This window comes from Plecotus auritus (genome assembly GCF_963455305.1).
Source record: "Plecotus auritus genome assembly, chromosome: 7".
Lineage (NCBI taxonomy): Eukaryota > Metazoa > Chordata > Mammalia > Chiroptera > Vespertilionidae > Plecotus > Plecotus auritus.
The window spans coordinates 38,127,818-38,141,081 of NC_137774.1; the positions used below are offsets into that span (position 1 = coordinate 38,127,818).

The 13,264-nt window shown below is 52.9% G+C and overlaps 1 protein-coding gene across 1 annotated transcript in view; it reads left to right on the top strand.

Moving 5' to 3' along the window:
• Positions 1 to 1,105: 1,105 nt before the first annotated feature.
• Positions 1,106 to 13,264, top strand: part of LOC308252550 (phosphofurin acidic cluster sorting protein 2-like) — a gene marked incomplete at both ends in the record, with an annotated part of 29,382 nt that continues 17,223 nt past the window's right edge. Inside the window, 8 exon segments of the mRNA XM_080677349.1 lie at positions 1,106 to 1,114; positions 6,561 to 6,671; positions 8,260 to 8,350; positions 8,353 to 8,504; positions 8,507 to 9,137; positions 9,359 to 9,506; positions 9,885 to 10,139; positions 10,490 to 10,667. Coding sequence (XP_080533475.1) covers positions 1,106 to 1,114; positions 6,561 to 6,671; positions 8,260 to 8,350; positions 8,353 to 8,504; positions 8,507 to 9,137; positions 9,359 to 9,506; positions 9,885 to 10,139; positions 10,490 to 10,667 — 1,575 coding nt within the window.

Genomic DNA, 13,264 nt, shown 5'->3' on the forward strand with positions numbered 1-13,264 from the left:
TGGGCATCTGGCTGGACCAGCACCTCCAGAATTTCCCAGCCTGATGATGCTGTTGGCCTCCATAGAGCTCAACTTTCCAGTCCTCAACCTGCCAAACCAGGCCCAGTACCTCCAGTCACAGCGGGAGCACCTGAGCCCACTGAGGCCGAGACAGGAGGAGGAAGAGGCCTCTGGAGGTGGTGTGGGTGAGTGTGCCTTTGGAAGGCACACAAAAGGCAGTGAGGGTGGTAACATGTCCTCTTCTTGGATCTACAGAACCCGTTCCAGAGCAACATCAGGAAAACCCTCAAGAGGCAACGCCACCCAAGTGGCCTCTCCAGAGCCAGAGCCGGATCCAGGCCCAGCTTTCACTGAACTTCTAGAGGCAGAAGAACCACCTGCAGCATTTGAGCAACTCACCCAACTTCTGTGAGGCCTGTGGTGCCAGAACCTAGGCCACAGCGATTGTCAACTGCCATGGAAGAAAGGGCACCCCCACCCCTATTTAGATGTAGTGTTAAACGTTTTGTGTTCATGTTACATGTGTTTACAATTTTACTGTATTTTTTATGATATTTAGTAACATAGAGTGTATTTAGAGAACATTTAATGAAATATTCCTAAACATAAACTTAATTTAGATTCTATAAAATTTAACCCTATAAACCCTCAGAGCTTTGAGCATGTCTGTTTTTCTGGACCCTGACCCACGTAGTGAGAACTTTCCTCACCTTCTCCACCTGCCCTCCCTGGAGCCAGGACTCTGCTTCCCAGGGAGCTGGCTCCATCCTGTACCCAGACTCAGAGCTGGGTGGCCAGAGGCCAAGGACTGGCCTCCCTGGGGGGCATCCTGAGCCCAACATGGAGGCCAGACATCCCAACCCTGGGCCTTCATATTGACCCCAACACCACTCACTCAGGCTTCCAAATAAACTTGACCCTTACAGGGCAAAAATAAAATAAAATAGAAGGATGTACAGTGCAGGCTGCCTAGGAACAGTGACTGGGCAAACTGATCAAGTACTTGGTGCCCAGCTTCCTGGGCAGCGGCCCCACCATCGTCCCCACCCACCCTTCTGTGTTAATACAGAACATTTGCTACTAACCAACGTGTGTGGGACCAACCATGTACCAGGTGAGCCCTGCCCCTCCACAGCACAGTGGCCACTCAGCCACCTGCTTGCTGTGAGTCTTCAGGTCACTACATCTTTCTGAGTGTTTGTTTCTCTGAACATGGGGAGAGCCTAGGCCCAGCCTCATAGGGTTATTGTAGGGACTCAGGGGGGTAGGGGTTGGTTCCTCCTGGGAAAAGGCCCTCTGGGTGCCTGGACACTGGAGAGGTGGCTGGAGGGGCTATGGTTGTTCTAATTGGCCATTTTCTTCTTAAAGAAGCTTCTGCCTTATTTGTGATTCTCCTCAGGCCTTAGGCTAAGCTATTTTCTCTTGTGATAAAGAGATTGGAGATTCCATTATGCATCCCTGTAGTGGGTCAAGTCGATTAGAAATCCTAGGGGTGAGAAATGGGACCCCAGGCTCACCCATCTATCTGAGATGAGGCTGGTTTGGGCTCATTCATTCAGCAAATGCCCTGTCCCCAGACTGCACTCCAGCGCTTCCTTCTAGTCAGGAGTGACTCAGTCACACTAGGCTGCACAGGAAGGTAGCGTCCACAGGACAGTCAATGTGACTTCTTCCTCGAAGTATCCCCGCATCTTCTCATATTTTGAAGCAGAAAGTGGGTCTCTGGACCAGCAGAAAAAGTGAATGGGCTTTGGAACAGAGCCTTAAGGAGAGTATGGGGACTGTGACTTGGAGAAGGTGGCAACACCCTGGTTCCCACATATGGTGGGATTTCTGCAAGATGGCAGAGGTGTGAGGGCTTCTCCTAGAAAAAATGGAGGGAGTCAAAGAGAGCTGTGCATGTGGATTTGGGAAGTGTGGGTGAGTGGGGAGGGGATGGGGCTGGGCCACAGAGGAAAGAGCTCCCAGAGGCTGGGTTAGGCAGGAGCACAGAGTCGCTCAGGTCAGGGACTGTGGCCTGCAGTCTGGAGGACTTCCTGGGGTGGGGGCTTGAACTGAGACTTCAGTGATGGAGATGGGATGTTCCCTTCCTAGAAAGGCACAAAAAAGGCAGTTATGGTGGTAACATGTTCTCTTCTTGTATCTACAGAAGCAGCTCAGAGCAAGATGAAGAAACACCTAAAGAGGAAATGCCAACTCTAGTGCCCTCTCCAGAGCCAGAGCAGGCTCCAGGCACAGCCGTCACTGAACTTCCAGATGTGGAACCACCTGCAGCTTGTGGGCAACTCACCTCAGCTCCTGGGAAGCCTGTGGTCCCAGGTCCTGGGCCAGAGCGCATGTCAGCTGCCATGGCAGATGGGGCTCCTACAAGCCCTATAGATACAGTTTTAAAATATTTGTGTCTATTTTATATATGCTAACAATGTTACTCTATTTTTCTCATACTATTGAGTAATCTACAGTTTATTTTAAAGAAAATGTAATGAAATATTCTTAAACAAATTTAATTTAGGTTCTATAAAAATTAACTTTATAAACCTTCAGAGCCTTGAGCAAGTCTGTTTCTTCTGGGCCTCCAGCGTGTTACTATGACTTATAGGCTGGGAATAATTAGTCTCTCAGGAACCATCTGCTCTACAAATGTGATGTTCTTGAGGCCCAGGACAATGGGACTTTGGGGGAAATTGACTGATGAGCATTGGGGCAGGGACCCTTTATGTCAGGGCTGCCCCTGGGAACCCACATTTTGTTTGACTTCATCTCCCACCAGTACATGGGCAAAATATGGTCTTAAGTGCCCCCTGGCATCCACGTTGCAGAATGCTGTAGGGTTTAACCAGCAGCAAGCAGTTCCTGAACACGGACTGCCACCTGCACTTGGACAGAAAATCCACCCTGCTCCACTTGCACTGAACAGCATTCTGAGCATCTCCTCTGTTGGCCCATAGCACTGAAGAGGGGACAGGGAATGTCCCAGGGTCCGGGGTCCACACTCATCTCCTCCACAGGCACCGCTTCCAAATCTCTTCTGGGGTCAGAGCTTCTCTCCGCCCTCAGCCCCTGAGCCCTGGTTCAGCTGAGCTTTTTCCTGAGGCTCTTCCGTCTCACCAGAGCCCAGAGGCCATTTCTTCTCATGGCCCAAGGCGAACGAGGTTGTGGATCAGCCTGGCTTCTCCTTTTAAATCAATCCTTTTCGATGCTCTGAACCACCCTGGTGAGGATAGACTAACAGCCTTGTACGGCACCCCGCATGGCACAAGCTAAAATGTCTCAGGACAAATGGGTATTAACTTTGGACCACACAAAGGGTCCCTGCTCTCAAGGAGTTCAGCCCTGTTGGTGACACGGATAGAAAGGAAATTCTAATGGAGTGTGAGGAGTGCTAACGTTGACCCTGAGGACCATAAGCACTGAGAACGTGAGCCCATCGCGGGAACATTGTACAGACTCTCTTTAGGGTGCAATTCCTAAACCAGAAAGAAGAGTAAGTACTTGTCTACCTTCTTCATCCTGATTTCACAATGGCAGCTGATGAAAGCTTTGTGAAATTAAATGGAGGTCTGGAAATCAAGGGGCAGGTCTACCTTAGAGGTCCGTGGTGATGGTCAGTGCACTTGTGCGCACTGGCAATGGGCCTGGAGGAACAGCCACCCGCCTTGCGTGGAGCGTCTCCTCACCTTGGAAGCTCAGAACTGTGGTCTCAACAGATGCTGTTTCCTATTTTAAATTACACTTTTCAGTTTGGCTCTACTTTCCAGGGTCCTTTCCTAAGTTTCACAGCCATCCTCAAAACTGGAGGCAGAGGGTGTTAGAAATGAGAGGGTGGGGGCTGGAGGGACCTGGAAGGAGAAAAATGAGGGAGATAGGAGGGCAGGGCCAGGGCCTGATGTGGGATGACCGTGCTAGTGATCTATTGCTGAGAGTTCCCCCACATTAGAGACTTAACCAAGACACACTTATTAGCTCACACGTCTGTGACGAGAAATCCTACATGGCTCAGCTGGAACTACTGTGGTGTCACCTGAGGCAGGATCCGTGTCACTGAGGGTCTGAGCTCACTCGGGGGGACTCTGGGATTCAGTTTGGATGGAAGGCCTGACTTCCTCTCTGTCTGTTGGTCTCATTCAGTGCTAGGCCATGTGGGTCTCTCCAGATAGCAGCTCACAGCACAGAGGCTTATTCCTCAGTGTGTGTGTGTGTGTGGGGAAGAGAACAGATCAGAGTGAGCAAGTGGTAGGCACTGACTTTTTAAAAAACTTTTCAGGGTGGGAAGAGATCAACCAAAGAACTTGAATGCATGTAGCATAACCCAGGGACACAGACAATAGGGTGGTGAAGGCCTGGGGTGGGGGGCAGGGATTGGCTAGAAGAGATCAATGGGGGAAAAAGGGGACATATGTAACACTTTCAACAATAAAGATTAAAAAATAAAAAAAATGAATTTGCTTTAAAATTGTTAAATTAAATTTCTTTTTCAAAAAATTGACTTGAGGCAGAGCGGGGCGGGAGGGGGTGAGGGGGGGGGAGAGAGAGAGAGAGAGAGAGAGGAACATCAATGTGAGAGAGAAGTATCAATTGGTTGCCTCCTGTATGCACCCCAACTAGGGATCAAACCCACAACCTAGGTACGTGCCCTGACCAGGAACCAAACAGCAAACTTTCAGTGCCCAGAATGATGCTCAACCACTCTGGCTGGGCTAGGCACTAACTTTTAGAACCAAATCATGGAGGTCATGTTGAATCCTTTTGCCATCTTCTATGGAGTCACTACTGACACCCACACTTAAGGGGAGGGCACACATTCACACCACATGAGGAAGGTGAAGACCATGGGGAGTCACTGAGGAGAGAACCGGTGACCCGAGAGGTCCATACCTTGCCCAGGATCACAGATGGTCAGAATGCAGAGCGTGAGATAAACCCAGCTGTGTGTCCTCAAGGTGGGGTCCTAGGTGCACCCAGGTTCCATCAGGGGCTCTGGAAAAGGCGGTGCTGGTGGAATCGTGTACAGACATGGAAATGGCCTGGGGGAGACGGTGAGCATTTGGCAGCCTAGACAGTATTTGTCTGAAAAGGCGCCCAGATCTGGAATCACAAAGGTGCACCTCAGTCCACAATCCACCCATGGTGGAGAAAGCTGAGGCTGGGCCCCCTTATGCTGAGCTCATGCTTACACAGTCCTGAATCACACCCTCATTGTATAAGTGGGAAACAGAAGCCCATAGTCAGGCAGGGATTGGACAGGGTACATGATATTCAGAGTCCAGAGTTCAGGAATGTTCAGACCTTCCAGGCCAAGGCTCCCACCTCCCCCACAGAGTTGGTCTGGAAATTAGAAATCCTGACGTACTGGGCAGCTCCTGCCTGTTCCTCCCTATGTGGGGCTGTTTTTTTCTGGGATCCAGAAATGGAGCACTGGCATGCACGCGCGCGCACGCGCGCACACACACACACACACACTCTAGATGTGATGATCTTGGGTAGGATTAGAAGAAAAGCAGACTCAGAGGAGGTGACAACAGGAAGGAAAAAGAGGTTGAGGCACTACCTACATGTGACAGTCCTCCTCCTACTTTACAGCTACTCCCCACATGAGCCTGAACAGCCCTCAGAAGCACTTGCTGCATAACCCATTGTGCAGGCAGGAGAGAGACAGGCCCTGATAGGCACAATGACTTATCCAGGATCCAGAAGAAGTAAGAATGAGGGGTTGAGTCTGAGCCCAGGTCAGTTTCCTCAACTCTGGGATCCTGGCTGCACCCAGAGTTTCTAGGGTGCTAGGGGTGTGTTGGTGCCACTGTGTACAGATCAGGTGCTTCACGGGGAAGAGAGGTCCACTGACAGCACCCACAGGACTATTTGCATAGCTGTCATGAGATGAGGGGACTCAGGCAAGACAATCCCAGGTACTGAGGTCACTAACCAATAGAACTTGGAAACCCTGTAACCAGGCCCCCACATCTAGCCCCACAGGCAACTCACTTGCCAAGAGGCATTTGCCAATGCAAGATGTTCTCTTGCTGTGTTCCCAGTGATTGGTGCTCTTGCTTTCGGAGACCCCGCAGTGAGAGCTTTTCCAGACGGTGCAGACGTTGGTTCAACCCTCGTCCCCGATGTTTTTGGCCATTTTAAAAAATATGGCCTCAGGTAACACAAGGTGGGCTGGGTCAGACCCATTCAGGCCAGGCCACCTTTGTGCACCATCCCTGTGCAACCCACATCCCCTCCTCTTCATGTATTGGGAAGAGGAACCTGAAGGGAGACCCCTGGGGCAGGTACAGCTTTTGGGGCAGCGGATCACCTAGAGGCTCTGCTGTGATCACACCCCAGGGCAGGGCAGGGCAGGGCAGGGCAGGCTGTTGGAGATGGGCTTCCAGAGGGGTCACTTATCTGTGCCAATGGGAGTCCTAGCCCTCAGGCTGTCACTCCTTTTCCTCTGCAGTGGAGGTCTGAACGGATCACACTGTGTGTGTGTCTAGAGTGGAGGGTCACAGGGGTCACAGAACCAGCAAAACAGGGCTCTGAGGCTTTCCCCTGGTGACTGGGAACTGTCTTTACAGAGCTCCACACAGGAGAACAGACCGGAGGCATCAGATGGGGTCCTCAACTCCATGCCCCTGCAGGAGGCACAGGTGCCCCATCCATCCTCCAGTGTGCAGCATGGCTGCGGGGTGAGTGCAGGTGCTGAGATGACCCAGACTCCAGGATCCCATGTAGTTGAAGAGAGCCCTGGGTTCCAGAAGCTGCTCTGCTAGGCCCCTAGGTCCCTCCTAGAGTCCAATTTCCAAAGGAATCTGGGGCCCGTATCCTCCCCACAACCCACTCTCACTGTCCATCCCCTTTCAGAAGAGATGCAAAGTCACTGCCCACAAAGTGTTAGGAATATCAGAGGAGAGACATTGTTCCATTTCACTTTATTCTCAGTCAAGAGTATTTTTTCATTTTTCTACAGACTTTCTCTTTTTAACGCCCATCTCCACGTGTCCATGTTGTTCTGACAATCCTTACACACCTTCTCCCACACTTACACATCATCGTGATTAGTGGGGATGCTTTTGCCAAAAGGACATGGGGCTCAAGGAACCAAGTCTGTTGCTTTACCCTTTGCTGCCCCGAGAACCACATCCCCATAGACCCTCCAGGTCAGGAGCTGGGGTCTCCTTGGGCTGCGCAACATACCAGGAGGGAGACCTGTTATCAAGGCTAGCGATCCATCTCTTCACTGCTGTGGGACCTGGATATGATCCCGTCCTGTTGACATGTCAGCTGTGCTGCCCTGTTGACATGTCAATTGTGGGATCACATACAAGTCCCACCCCATTGTCCTAATATCCAGACCCTCCCACCCCAGGAAAAGCCTCTGTGTTCCCATCTTAGAATGAGATGTTTTGTCAGAAATCCCAGGACTGATGCTGTTAATACAGGGAGGTGCTGTCCATCCTCTGCTAAGAAATGACCTAAGGTACTAATGTGTTTCATCATTCCTCCCCTACAATTCTACTTTTCCTGTCAAGTATCTTTTCTCATGTCAATGTAAAAAATTTTCAAACCTGTGAAGAATTTTTGTGAATTTATTTGAGCCAAAGTGTCACCAATTGCTGGGAAACAAAATCTCAAATGGATGGAGATAATGCTCTGGAGAATGGCAGCTTTGCACCTTATTTTATACATTAAAATTCAAACAGGAGACCTCTGTGGGTCCCATGAAATCCATTGGTGATAGACTAGGGAGCCAGGAGAAAGCAAAGTGGGGAAAACTCTGAGGTTGGATGAATAGTAAAATGGTGACTTCTTTCACTTGGGTGTGTGCAGGGTAGTTAACAGTCAACAACGAACCCAATAACAATGAGGGGATGTGTGGTCTCTGCAGAGAGCAGAGAGGCGCTTGTGCTTTGAGGGATCTGAATAAAGGAAAATTGTGTTGACATTCAGAGGATATGTTATTCTAGATGCAAAAAGACAATAGGCTCAGTTAAGGTAAAGATTGACCCTCGTCAGGGAAGATGTAGGCCTAGGACTTGACTACCCACCACAAACTGCATTTAGTTAAGTTTTAATTTCAGACCATCCTTTGTGGTCACTTTAGGTCTCTGAGTTTGCAAGGCCGCCAGGTTAGCATGTGGCACCTGTGGTCACTTCTGTCCCACCTCCTGCTGCCAATCACTGAGTGCCTGGAAGTTCGGTCTGAGCTGCAGCCCCCAACTCACCTGGCAGTTTATGAGCTGCCTCTGATGGCATGTGCCCCCTCTCCCAACACAGGGTAGAAATCAGAATGCTATGTTGGCGCCTGCGGGCCTGGACAGCATGCTCACCGCACTCAACACACAAGTGCCCATGAACTTGTTTTTGAATGCTCCAGCCCCACCTGCGTGCCCAGGCTGTGTAGCCTCACCTTAGCCAAGCTGCTGATCTACAAGAAGTTGGAGAAGGAGCTCAGTGCTGTGGGGATTACTGTGAAACTGCAGGGCTCCAAAAACATCTTGAGGTCAGATGAGATTCTGCTGCCCCCCCTAGCGGTCACGTGAAGACCGACCTGGCACTGACCTCACTGCAGTACCCTCACTTCCTAAAGAGAGAAGGCAACAGCTTACAGATCATGCTGCAGCAGAAGCAGCGTCGTAAAAACCAGACCATCCTGGGTTACCGGAAGCTCGCCCTGGGCACCATCGACATGGCTGAGGTGATGCAGCGACCCCTTGAGGGTGGCCAGATGCTGAGCCTACATAGCACCATCATGGAGGCATGTACCTACGTGGGTGAGGTCAGCATCGCCTCCCTGTCCAGCCAGCCCATTGACCCCGAGGACAGCACCGGGCGGGCCGGCCCCAAGACCCAGTCCAGGGTTCATTACTCAGAGATGGAATATGAAATGTTCTCGGAGCAACATGCCAGCCATGATTCCAGGCACGGGCAGGACCAGGAGGAGGAGGACTTCGACTTTGAGGCGCCCAAAAAGCAGCGCCAAGGAGAAGTAAGATCGCCATTCATGACCAGGCAACAAGATGCCAACAAGAAAGTTGGGGCGTGGCTGCGCAGGGTGCAAGTGTGGAAGGAGGTCCTGGACTCAGAGCAGGAGTCTTCGGAGCAGGTCCCTGAGGTGGAGGACCTGGATCTGCTGTATGACTCACTAGGGAACCGTGACAGTGGCCCATGAGCGTTCCTCAGGACCCTGAAGCCCTGGCTCAGGCCATACTTGGAAGACCTGTCCCTGCCCAGCTCTCAGATGGAGAGCTAGAGCATCCACAGTGCCAGTGCCAGGAGGAGCCTCCAGGTCCAAACCATGTGCCTGAGAAGACGAGCCCCAAGCAACCAGTGGGTGCATCACCAAGACCGAGTCTCTCTTCATCCCCTCCACCAGATCCCAGAGGAGCAGGAGGGCTGCTGGGGCTGAAGCACATTCCTGAAGGAGCAGCAGGAGGCACAGCCAGGAACAAGTGGGTCCACAGCCTGGACAACAAGCACTGCCCCGACCCGCTGAGCCACCTGCAGATCCCCAGGGAGACAGTGTATGACCAGCTGAACCACATCCTCATCTCTGACACCAGCTGCCCCAGAACATCCTCCTCCTCAACGCCTCCGACTGGCAGGGGCAGTTCCCGTCTGAGTTCTGCAGCAACACATGCTGCCCGGGGTGTGCACCTGCTCTAAGGCTGAGGTACAGGCCTCCTTCAGCACCATCATCTCGTGGATACAGAGGTACTGTCACCTCAATTCCCAGCCCCCGAAGCCTGTGAAGATCGTGGTGGCAGGGGCACAGCAGTACTTCAGCGCTGTGCTGTGGCTCTTCCTAGAGCTGCTGTCCTACAACCTGCCCCCCCCCCCCCCCCCCGGCTGGGCTACATTCGCTTCCTGGTAATCCTGATGGGTTCCCACCCTGTGTCCAGGTACCTGGGCTCCGTGCATTACTGTTACAAGAGCTTCTTCCAGGACCTGGCCTGGAAGGACCTGTTCTACAAGGAGGCCCACAGGGCTGTCCACGACACGCTGGGCTTGGTGTTGAGAATCACACAGTACGTCTCAGGGGCCAATTGTGCCCACCAACTGCCCATCGTGGAGGCCACACTCACCTACAAACAGAAGAGCCCCAATGAGGATTCCTTGACCATCATTCCCTTTGTGGGGGTGGTGGAACTGGAATTGTGGGACCATTCTGGGTCGCATAAGGACACTGAGATTATGTGGCCCGTTTGGGCTCTAGCGTGCTGTCGTCCACCCCGCCACACAGGTCTGTGGCAAACAAGGAGGCCTCACACATCCTTCCCTCCTCCCCTTCTGTGAGTGGAGATGAGTCCTCCTCCAGCCAGGGTGCTGGTGCTGAGCTGATGGGGCTGCAGGTGGATTACTGGACGGCAGCGCAGCCCACAGACAGGAAGAGAGACACCGAGAACAAAGACCAGGCTACTGCCAACAGCACCCTCAAGTGCACCTTCCAGTCTCTGCAGCTCAGCAGGCTGCCCAGCAGGGGTGAGGCTGCAGCCACGCCCTCCAGGTCCATGACTGTGGACAAGGAGAACAACAAGAAGGTGATGTGTTTGCCCAGGAAAACCAAGGACAAGGACGTGGAGTACCAGAGCCAGTGCCGGGAGGGCATCAGCCGCCTGATCTGCAGGGCCAAGCACCCTCAGGACGCACTGCGGGTCCTCAACGACGGCGTGGAGTGGAACAACGTGAAGCTCCCACGTCAAGCACTTCCCTACCTGCATCTTCAGACGCTCCAATCCCACCTTCGAGCCTGCCCGTCCCCTGCCCTTCCCCTGCCCTGGCCAAGCCCGGGAAGGACCAGCCGCTTTTCTGTTCACATTTCAGTTTAGCACCGAGACAGACTCTGGAAACACAAAGTGGAACCCTTTTCAGTGTGAATGAGCTCACAACCTGGAAAGAATCGTGGTGGAGCCCACAGGGAGCCCCCAGCTGCTCTGCTTATTACCCAGAATGCTCTGGCGAGTGGGGGGTCAGGCAGACAGGGTTGATCTGGACAATCATTGAAGGTGATGGCCCTCAGGACCCAGAAACCGCCATTGAGAAAGGTTCTCCCGTCAAGACCTGCCCCTCCTGGAAGCCAGGACTCTGCTTCCCGGGGAGTCAGCCTCACTGTGTGCCCGACTCAGCGCTGGCCTCCCATGGGAGCACCTGACAGAACACGGAGGCCGGTCAGCCAGCCCTGGGCCCAGCTGCAACCAGCCCAGTGGCCCCAGTCCCACCCTCTCGTGGTGTCCAATAAACTCCCTCCTCACAAGTCAAAACAGAAGAGAGAAAGCAAAGGACCAGTGTGGTACTGACCACCTGGGCTCAAATACCGGTGCCCACCTTCCTGGGCAGGGACCCCACATTTGTCCCCACCTTTCGTTGTTATTATAGAGCATTTGCTACAACAGGTGAGGGACCAGCAATGTACCAGGTGAGCCGCTGCCCCTGCACAGCACAGTGGTCATTTGACCACCTGTTTGCTGTGAAACTTCAGGTCACTGCATGTCTCTGAGTCTTTGTTCCTCGGAACATGGGGAGAAATGAGGCCCAATAGGTTATAGTAGGGTCTCAGTGGGGTGCCTCTGGGTGTCTGGACACTGGAGAGGTCTGCTGGAGGGGCTGTGTTTGAGCCAATTGGTCATTTTCTCTTACTATTGACAAAGTCTCTGCCAAATTCGTGATTCTCCTCAAGGCCTAGGGCTAAGCACTTTTTTCATTAGATAAAGAGTTTGGAAATTCCATTATGGGTCCCTGTCCTGGGTGAAGCCAGATCAGAAACCCCAGGGGTGAGCAGTGGGGCCCAGGCTCGCCCAGCTATCTGAGATGGGGCTGGTTTGGGCTCACTCACTCAGCAAATATATGAGAAGTCTGCCAGGTACAGACATGTCTCTAGGCATTGACCATATCCAGTGTTCAGAGCAGACCCCAAGCCTGCACTGCAGAGCTTCCTTCTAATCGGGAGCGATTCTGCAGTTGGCTCAGCGATTCAGTCACAGGCTCATAGTGTCCACAGGACAGCCGATGTGACATCATCCTGGCCTCCTCTACCTATGGCGCATCTTCCCGTACTGTGAAGAGGACTGTGGACCTCTGTTCCAGCAGAAAACGTGAGTCAGTTTTGGGTCAGAGCCAGGAGAGGAGTATGGGGAGTGTGAATTCAAGGTGCTGGCAGAACCCTGGATCCCACTCATGGTGGGATTTCTGCAAGAGGGCAGAGGTCTGAGGGCTTCTCCTAGAGAAAAGGACATGAATCAGAGAGCTGTGCATGTGGATATGGGTGGTGTGGGCGAGTGGGGAGGTCAGTGGACAGAGTGAGCCCCTCAGAAAATTCATACCCGTCCACTCCTAATCCCAGCCCTGCCTGCACCCCTATCCAGGGACCTTGCTCACTAATCTGTAGAACCTCCTCAGTGGCAGTGTGGCTGTTGCTCTCTACCCATGGGAGGTAAATGTCAACGGGAGGAGAAGAACCCCACAGGCAGCTAGTGAATCAGGCAGCTAGTGAATTAGGCAGCATGTAGGTCCAGGAGCCAAAGTCTGAGGTGTTAGGAGGTCTCTGGGTCGGCAGAGGTGGAGACGGTTTTTCTTTGTTCGCTCATTGGTCAGCTATTCCTGGAGCACCTACTGTGTGTCAATGAGTGACATGAACAGAGCAGACACCAGCCCTCCCTGTCCTCATGGAGTTGACATTTGGGTGGGAGGGTAGGGGGAGGAAACGGGGACACTGAGAGAGCATGTCAGGTTCCCATGAAGAAGGGGTACAAGTGGTTCCCTCATTGATCCAGAGCTGTCAGTTAGGAGGGCTTTCTGCCAGCCCCTCCTGGGTGACCAGACACATCTCTGCCAGGACTGCCAGGTTGAAGGTGGACAAGGAGTAGGTCTGGCTTCTGGATGGGCAGGAGCAGCAGGCACAGGACCCCAGGCTCTCTGAGTGGTGCTCTGGGAGGGCCGTGTGGAATGAAAGGCCAGGCCTCAGACCCTGCTGTCCATCTCTCTCTCTTCCTGGGGCCATCTTCTGCACTCTGGGCATCTGGCTGGACCAGTACCCTCAAGATTTTTATCGGCCACCAGAATTTCCCAGCCTGATCACGCTTTTGGCCTCCATAGAGCTCACCTTTCCAGTCCCAGACCTGCCAAACCAGGCCCAGTATCTCCCTCACAGCTGGAGCACCTGAGCCCACTGAGGCTGAGACACAGAAGGAGGCGGAGTCAGAGAGGGTGGTGTGTGTGAGGGGGTGGGATGGGGCTGGACCACACAGAGAAGAGCTCCCAGAGGCTGGGGTTAGGCAGGAGCACA